This window comes from Monopterus albus, unplaced genomic scaffold (assembly GCF_001952655.1).
Source record: "Monopterus albus unplaced genomic scaffold, M_albus_1.0 scaffold216.1, whole genome shotgun sequence".
In the NCBI taxonomy this organism is placed as follows: domain Eukaryota; kingdom Metazoa; phylum Chordata; class Actinopteri; order Synbranchiformes; family Synbranchidae; genus Monopterus; species Monopterus albus.
In genome coordinates, this window is record NW_018128096.1 from 250,086 (window position 1) to 259,323 (window position 9,238).

Here is a 9,238-nt window from a genome sequence, read left to right on the forward strand (position 1 = left end):
GTTAAAGGGAGTTTTTCCTCCCCACTGTCACCAAGTGCTTGCTCAAGGGGGATTTGTTGGGTTTTCCCTCTGTAATAATAGTGATAACAGCAAGGTCTAGACCTTACTTTGTAAAGTGTCCTGAGATTACTTTTGTTGTGATTTGGTGCTATACAAATAAAATTTGAATTGATTTGATAACCTGTGAGACCCTTTGCTATATTTGAAGTCGACTGTGAGTTTTTATCCTGACGGGATGTAACAAGCTCTAAAACACCCCCAAACATGCAATTTTAATAAATGGATCACCTATGTGAACATAGATGTAGTTATATAAATTATATGAACATAGATAATATTAAGTAAGATAATATTAAGTAAGACTAGTGGTTACCCAGGCCGCAGCGGCACAAGTGCTGCGCCCTGGGTTTGAGTCAAGGCAGCGTCAGGAAGGGCATCCAGTGTAAAAACATGTGCCAAATGTCAACATGCAAATCGCCAGTGTGACGATTCGCTGTGGCGCCTAACGGGAAAAAGCCGAAAGTGACATTACAAGATAATATTAATTAAAAATATCATGATGTTAAAACAAGTGGCCATGTGATTCTGACAAAATTCAAAAAATGAAAAATGTCCATGTGGTCAGAAGAAATCATGAGCCTCATTCATCCAAGCCCAAACTTCTAGATGTTATAGAATCAGAATCAGCTCTATTTGACAGGTGTGTTGGACACAAGGAATTTGACTCTGGTACAGCGGCTCTCAATGTGTATGTACATATCCCCATGCAAGGCAACAGCAGGGGGAAAGTAAACAATATACCAACATAAAGCTGTGTAGTATTACAAAATAAACAGTGTAAACAAGCAATACACAATGCAAAGAATGCAAAATAAACAATATAAACAGGTAATAATCAATGCAAACAGACAAAGAAATGTTCATTAGGAAGTGAGATAAAATATAATAAAAATGGAGTACTTAAAAATAGAGACCTGTACAGATCTGTATAATCTGTACAATGTATATTTACAGGTATTGCACTGAGGGTTATTGTTCAGTCATACTGTCCTGGGTTAAGTGTGACGGCTCAGGGGAAGAAACTGTCGTTGTGCCTGGTTGTCTTGGCACACAGTGACCTGTAATGCTGTCCAGAGGGGAGGAGTTCAAACAGATTGTGTCCAGCACTGATCTTTTCTGCAGTCCTGACTGTCCGCTGAAGTCTGTACTTGTCCTGTTTGGTTGCTGAGCCAAACCAGACAGTGATGGAGGTGCAGAGAACAGACTCGATGATTCCTCTGTAGAACTGTATCAGCAGCTCCTGGGGCAGGTCGTAGTTCCTGAGCTGGCACAGGAAGTACATCCTCTGCTGTGCCTTTTTGATGATGGCGCTGATGTCGGACGTTCACTTCAGGTCCTGGGAGATAGTGGAGCCCAGGAACTTGTAGGACTTTACTGCTGATACAGTGCTGCCAAGTATGGTGAGTGGGGGTAAGGTGAGGGGGCTCTTCCTGAGTCCACTGTTTTCAGTGTGTTCAGCTAGGCTGTTGCGACTACACCATAGGACCAGCTGCTCAACCTCCCATATATAGGCTGACTTGTCACTGTCTCGGATGAAACTGATGACCGTTGTATCATCTGCAAACTTAAGAAGCTTGATAGAGGGGTCCTTCGAGATGCAGTCATTGGTGTAGAGTGAAAACAGCAGAGGGGAGAATACACATCCCTGTGGGGCACTTGTGCTGACTGTCCAGGTGCTGGATGTGGTTTTCCCCAGCCGCAGGGGGTCTAGTTTGGACTCGTTTCCTGTTTTGTGTTTTTATATTGGTTTGGAAAACAAGTAAGTTTTGTATCACCTGACCTGCCCCAGGTCTACCCCAGTGCATAATCACCACTCATTGTTTCCACCTGTTGCTCATTATCCCCTGGCCTTCAGCCCATATAATCTCCTCCTTTCCCTTAGTCACATGCTGGTCCATCCTCTTTCCATACCCTACCTGTTTGTGTTTACTCCTGGAAATCCTGTAAGATGTTACCTGTTGCATTTCCCTGTCTTTACAACCTGTGGACTGTTTTTCTGTTGGAGTTTTGGACTTTTCTGGCATCTTGTATCCTTGGTTTAAGTTTCAGGTTTGTTTTAGTTGTGTGCCTTTGAGTTCCTTTCCCTAGCTCCCTGATTGTACTATTTGAGTTTGTGTGTTGTCGATGTTTGGTTTAGCTAGACAGGTTGAGCATTTGCTTACCATTTTGTTTGTTATTTGTTCTTCTATTTTTATTAAACAGTTTATTTCCTAAGACTCTATTCCGGGTCTGCATTTTGGGTCCTATCCTAGGCCGTAATTTAACAGAATGGACCGGCCAAGAAAGGACTCAGCGGACCAGATGAGGCAAATGCAAATAATGACTCTGGTTCTGGAAACATTAATTGACAGGTTTAGTTATGCCAAGGATGCCGTGCCCGTTCCAGTTCCCGAGTGGGTCGGCCTGGATGCCCATGTCGTGGCTGTTCCAGTTTCTGAATGGGTCAGCCTGGAATCCGATGCCATGCCCATTCCAGTTCTCGAGCGGGTCAGCTTGGGTCAAAAGGACATCCACCTGAACATCTTCGTCAGCTTTCTGCCTGGTCCCAAGGGTGTCCACCTACACAGCTTTGTCACCTTCCTGAATGGCTTCGCCAGTCTCCTGCCTGGCGCAGAGGTCGTCCACCAAAGTGGCCACTCTATATTCCTTCCTGGTCCCGAGTTTGCCCTCCGGAGTGACTTTTAGTTGCTGCTGGAGCCTGAAATTTCCCCCTTTTGGATATGTCTTTAGTTCCCTGCCTATTCTCCTGAGTTTACCCCTGAGTGACCTTAATGGGCATGTTACTGGACTTTTGACTCTTCTTGGACATTTTGAAATGTTTTCTGTGCTGTTTGTGCCCACCTTCCTGGTCCTCTGCCTCCCACCCTGCTTGGACTTCTTCCTTTTGGATGTCTGGAAGCCATCGTCTTGGGGTGGGGGGGCACTGTAATGGTTTGGGTCCTATACTAGTAACAGTTTACAATAAAAATGTACTTCCTTTATATGAAAATTTAAAAAAAAATAAGCCCTCTTGTTACATCCATGGCCCTGGCCACCACCAGCATCTCGTCAGCCGGTATGTGTAATCCCAGTAGCAATTCCCCCGCACAGGTGGGAGTGCATTCCAGGCAGCGAGGCACACCTGCTTTTAATCATTAGAGCAGTATTTAAGGAAAGCTTTGGTGTGTCCTTGTCGCCAGATGATTGCTTGTATTCCACCAATAACTTTGCTTGGCATCCATGCCCAGACCCTATACTGACAAACTGTGCACCTGTTGTTAAACTTGGCTTTATGTTTTTGTTTGTGGAACTGAATGTTGTAAAGTTGTGGATGTGTCATTCATTGGCTTGTCTGGATTCCAGCCCTTCCTTGCTTTGTTTCTCTCAGCACCAAGCGGTGCTGTGGCTGTAACCTGTTTTTTCCTCAGTGTGAGGAGACCCGCTCTTACTATGATTCTGGATCTCCACCATCAGTTGCCATCACAGCATCCTACTGCCTGTTCTGCCATGGACCTGCTCATCTGACTGGCTGTCTCCTGCGCCCTCTCCTGCTGCCCTGGACTGCTTCTTTTTGCCTGCAGTGCTCACTTGCTGAGAGCCAGCACAGTCGGCTAATCAGGTCCACAGTGTTCCACCAGAACTAGCTCTAACCTCAGCATACCTGTTCAGCTCTCTCATGTTCTCTCCCTCTGCTCTCCTTTAGCAAGCTGCGTCCCAACTACAACCCCAGGTTGCATCACCAGCAGTCCAGTCCAGTCCACCCAGCGCTCCCAGCTGCCCCGTGACCAGCGAATGAGACCAGCTCTGTCACTTCTCCTCTGTACACTTATTAAACACACTTACCTTGTCAAGCCTGAGTCTGAGTCCTGCAGTCTTTCTGAGTCCACTCACGCACTACATACGGTGTGCCGTAACACCACTTCTCATATCTGTCTGTTCAGTGCAAGGCAACAGCCAGTGGCTATTTAGCTTAGCTCAGCACAAAGACTGTAAAAAGGGGGAAATCAGTGTTGTTGTACTCAAGTCCAGGACTCGGACTTGAGTCCGCCTCAGGACTTATGACTCAACTTAGACTTGAGCAATGATGACTAAGACTTAAACTTGTACTTCAGCCTTGACTGCTTTTGGACTAGGAAGTTGGAGACAACGACCCAGACTTTTTCTTTTGTAACAGACTATAATAATTTGGCATATAATATTGCTATTAAAACCTGTTTGCAGTATAGTTTCCCTTTCTATAAATGATTTTTTTTGTATCAATTCACTGAGCAATATGGTGATGCAATACATGGTTAGAAGGTTTGGAATCTCAGGATTTGATATCCACAAACCAGCAAATGATGCCACCAGCATTTATTTTCCAGTGGCTAGAACATGTTTTGCAGCTATTTGAATATGCTGTTTATATCACTGACGGTGTTATAACAAGTACATAAGTGTCATTTTTTTGTATTATGTTTTTGAAATGCAAAACATGTATGCTTAACACTAGTGCTGCCAGCTGTTTGTTCTTAACTACTCCTGATAAGCAGTGTGTTTGAAGCACATCCAGTGATCAGAATATCAAAACAAAAGTTCACACTGTTCACTTCTAAGTAGTGTGAGTGTGTGTGCATTTGTTTGGCTATTGTGTCGCACACAGTTAGCTCTTGATGACTCAGACACAACTCAAACAGTTCTTTGGTGATTCAGACTTGACTTGTACTCGAATACTGGAGACTCAAGACTTGACTCTGACTCGAGGTTTAAAGAATCGAATGCAACATTTGATTTTTGGCTCTCTATAGGCAACAAACAGATTGTTACTTTATGTATATTATTATTGGACCTGTCTTTCTCGTGTACCTCATTTAGAGATCAAAGATCAGGGTTACATACAAAATAGAATAGCAGCACATTAGCATTGAAGGAGATTGTAATCAGTGTGTCTCGATACTATCTCTATAGTGCTACAATAGCAGCCGGTAAAGAGAAATGTTGGGAGTGCTATCCTTTCCTACTGCTCTGCAAGACTGAGTTAAGTGATACTTCTTTTGCATCCCTTAATGGATTGCCGTTCGTATAGTTATCTATTCAAATTGGCTGAAAACAAGCAAAGGTCCAACTACTTAGCATGAGCTGGGAAGGTGGATTGTATTGACCATCACCAGGAGAAAGAAGAATACATGTACAAGTGTGGCCAAGGTGTTATTGCCCCTAAAAAGGCAACAACATGGACAGTATTCTGTTTGAAGGGAAGCTGAGAGCTAATCTTTTCAAGACTCACTCAGACTGACAGTAAATTGACATTTTTAAGTTCTGGAATTTCTGTTGGATTTGTTGTCAGTGTAAGAACACAGCCGAATGACTGCAGTTCTCAAGGCCATTCAGTGCTGCTCTTGGCAACATGAGGACAAGAAGCACTGAAATGTCTTCTATGTATGTGGAGCAATAGGGTGTATTTGTAAGTATCCAGAAACCATGGAATCATCAAAATGCTGCAGCTGGAGCAGCTTCTAAGGGTAGGTGCTCTTAAATTGAAAACTGTGTATCACTGACTTTCAAACTCCTTAGGCTGTGGCTTTACATATAGGCTAAAAGGTGACATTGCATGATAAAACTATCCACATAGGGGTTTTCAATAGGTCTATGTGTCTGGGAAAAAACAGTTGGCTGTTTTAATATAAACTTTTAAAGCCGTAAAGCACAACCCGAATCTAAAATATTTTCCTCAGGCATTCTTTAGTCAGTACTGTAAGATATACCTAAAAATAAAATTAAACCGGCTGCACTCCTTCAAACACTCTTCCTTCTGCCTTGGACCCCTGGGACGGAGCACAGTACTCCCATTTAGTAATCCATCCACAACAGGGGCAAACACAAAACAATTTTTTCGTTTCAGTGTATTGGACTTTGAAAACTTAAGCACCATAAATAAGAAGTTGTACCCTAGTCTGTGGGCGCTGTACTGCCTTCGCGCCGCAGGGTGGGGCTGCTGGCTCATTTTGAGAGTCGTGGACACCCAATGAGGTTTTAACTCTTTCTGTCTCGATGCACTAGTTGCCTGTGCGTGTGCTCTCGGTGAGCGTATGGACAGTGGGCTAAACATTTCGTCGTGGATATTTGCACATAGAAGCATTACGAGGTAACGAAAATCTAGATTCAGCTAGTGAACAAACACTATTTGTTAGAGTAACAAATGGGTTTTTTTAGACTTGATGGTCAGGTGTATGTGTCTTTATGGATAAAAATGTGTGCTCAAGTCGCTGACGAATATAAGCAGCCTATACGTTCCCCAGGTGTTGCAGTAGTAGCCGGATATTTCTATCGTCTAAATGTTCAAAAAATTGTTTTCCTGATTCCTTGAGAAAGACTAGTTATACTTCAAATTAACTCTAATGAACGTAGGGTAATTATGATAACCTGTTTCAAATTATTTAAACTGCAGGGAGCCGAAAAAGAGTAAATTAGATACTTAATGTCATTTCTAAGCAAACTCATGATATAATTAGCTCATTTGCACACCTGGAGCCTCAGTAGGTAATGTTAATTTGAACACAAGTGGTTATCGCATTGACAAGACAGGATTTCAAATCTGAACCTTTGTTAACTGGTTTTCATGTACATTTGCTTTTATGGCCTTTTCTATCATAATTTCGGTCCATTAAGTTGTTTGTTTAACTAAGCAGGGGGTTATACATTTGATACCCCACCCATCCCTCTTTTTGTTCGTTAAACATCTTATTCTTTTCATTGGTCCTTACTCCTGTTCATCACAAGAAGTTCTATAATCCACTGAATCTTGCAGCTAATGTTAACCATTTGTCATTAGGTGGCTTGTATTCTCCCATAGCTGCCATATTTTGGCTACTCATGTTTCAAATACTTCCTATTGTTCTCTGTATGCTTATTTTATTTACACTCTGCAGCTGTAGCTGCTTATTTTCTAATCTTAGAGTAGATCTAATCAGCAAAACCAGTCCTCCACAGACCTAATATGCCATTTCATTATGGTTTTATGCTATGCAGTGTTGATCATCTACCAGCAGGATTCCCATGGCTTTCTCAGTCTTTTTATAAATAGCTGTGAGTTTTATTTTTTTTTTCTTTTCTATTTTACCAACTTTAGCAGCAGCAGTAGAGAGCAGCAACAAAATACTATAAGAACAGACACACCACACACATATGCTTCTCTTTCCTTAGACTTCAGCCTCACCACTAGCCAGGAAGCCAACACTGCAGCCCTGCTATCAGTAGCATGGAATGTTACACACCCCAGGCAAACCGCCGCCACAACCCTGTGGATAGCATCTGCCGCAAACTGCAGAGCATTCAGTGGCGTGGTGACAGAGAGCCCAATTCACCTTTCCAGATTCCCAAGTTTTCCTCAAGTAGTTACGACAGCCCTCAGTGTGGCCTCAGGAACAACTTGGAAGCCATCCTGAAGAGAGGGGCCCTCAACAGAGATGAGGGGGAGATGGGGAGGGAGAGGGGGAATGAGAAGAAGGGCAAAGGGATGGCAATGCCACGCTCTTCAGCTTCTCAGAGCAGCCTTTCTCCCTCTATCCCACTGCCAACCCTGTCCACCCCTACATGCAACTACTCTACACCAGCTAACGTCACATACACCATCACTAGCACTTTTGGAGAGAGAAGAGGTGCTGATGGGAGTGATTTAAGGCAAGTTAAGACATGGCAAAGGAATTGTTCGACACCTGCAGGTGGGTCCAAGGACTCTCCTTTATTTACATTCACACAAGGACCTCAGTCAGTCCAGCCTGAGAGTGAGAGGCCAAGCAGGAGCCTTCCTCTGTCTCAGACCTTTACCCCAAGTCACACCACTCTCTTCTACAACTTCAACTTCCAGTCTGTGGACACAACAAACTCCACAGAGTGTGAACTGCCCTCCCCAGCTCTGGTTGTGAAAAGACTGGCCGTGGGAGATGGAGGTAGGGAGGAGTGGCTCTTGCTCAGCGGAGTTGTGCAGGTTGTTGTATCAGTATACATGCAGCGAAGAGTGAACACAAAATGGATTGAGTGTTACCTTGGAACCAGTAGTTGAAAAAGCTTAACTCAAGGTCCACTTAGTAGTTTTTCAGCACTTTCAGTCACATCTAATCTCTTGGGTTACGATTTCTTTATGAAACAAAATGAATTATTAGGTCTAATATTCACTTGAGTTTGCAGTATAGTATTGGCACCAGCAAGATGTACTTGAAATGCTTACTTTTGTAAATAAGTTTTGGATAGACTGGAAGTTTTTGTTTTGAATGCCCCAAGTTCAGTTTTGAAAATTAGGGAATCTGGTAGGATTCCCCATTTAGGGACAAAGGCTTAAAAAACAAGACAATTCCTTATTCCAGTCTGTTTACTTCTAAAGGAGCAAATACACTATATTGCCAAAAGTATTCGCTCGCCTGCCTTCACATGCACATGAACTTGAGCAACAACCAATTCTTCATCCATAGGGTTTAATATGATGTTGGCCCGCCCTTTGTAGCTATAACAGCTTCAGCTCTTCTGGGAAGACTGTCCACAACGTTTAGGAGTGTGTTAATGGGAATTTTTGACCATTCTTCCAGAAGCGCATTTGTGAGGTCAGACACTGATGTTGGACGAAAAGCCCTGGATCGCAGTCTCCGCTCTAATTCATCCAAAAGGTGTTCTATCGGGTTGAAGTCAGGACTCTGTGCAGGCCAGTCAAGTTCTTCCACACCAAACTCACCCATCCATGTCTTTATGGACCTTGCTTTGTGCACTGGTGCACAGTCATGTTGGAACAGGAACGGGCCATCCCCGAACTGTTCCCACAAAGTTGGGAGCATGAAATTGTCCAAAATGTCTTGGTATACTGAAGCATTAAGAGTTCCTTTCACTGGAACTACTGAAAAACAACCCCACATCATAATCCCCCCTCCACCAAACAAGTACTGTTCTCCTGGCAACTGCCAAATCCAGACTTGTCCATGGGATTGCCAGACAGAGAAGCGTGATTCGTCACTCCAGAGAACATGGCTCAACTGCTCTAGAGTCCAGTGGCAGCGTGCGTTACACCACTGCATCCGACGCTTTGCTTTGCACTTGGTGATGTAAGGCTTGGATGCAGCTGCTTGACCATGGAACCCCATTCCATGAAGTTCTCTACACACTGTTCTGAAGGCCACATGAAGTTTGACTCTGCAGAAAGTTGGTGACCTCTGTGCACTATGCGTCTCAGCAT

At 43.6% G+C, this 9,238-nt stretch overlaps 1 protein-coding gene and 1 long non-coding RNA gene across 5 annotated transcripts in view; both read left to right on the plus strand.

Annotated features, from left to right (window-relative positions):
* The first annotated feature begins 1,956 nt into the window (after positions 1-1,956).
* LOC109971131 (uncharacterized) lies at positions 1,957-3,890 on the plus strand. Of its 4 annotated transcripts, none has more exons than XR_002276504.1 (3): positions 1,957-2,003; positions 3,514-3,658; positions 3,743-3,890. It is a non-coding gene; the product is annotated as an uncharacterized LOC109971131 (long non-coding RNA). The 4 variants fall into 4 exon arrangements; XR_002276503.1 differs by having other exon boundaries at positions 1,959-2,003; positions 2,412-3,658; XR_002276502.1 differs by having other exon boundaries at positions 1,963-2,109; positions 2,412-3,658.
* A 2,107-nt stretch (positions 3,891-5,997) lies between these two features.
* LOC109971142 (lymphoid-restricted membrane protein-like) overlaps positions 5,998-9,238 on the plus strand; it is a 35,696-nt gene continuing 32,455 nt past the window's right edge. The window contains 2 exon segments of the mRNA XM_020619220.1: positions 5,998-6,163; positions 7,222-7,967. Of these exon segments, the coding sequence (XP_020474876.1) occupies positions 7,277-7,967 (691 nt within the window). The 5' untranslated portion in view covers positions 5,998-6,163; positions 7,222-7,276.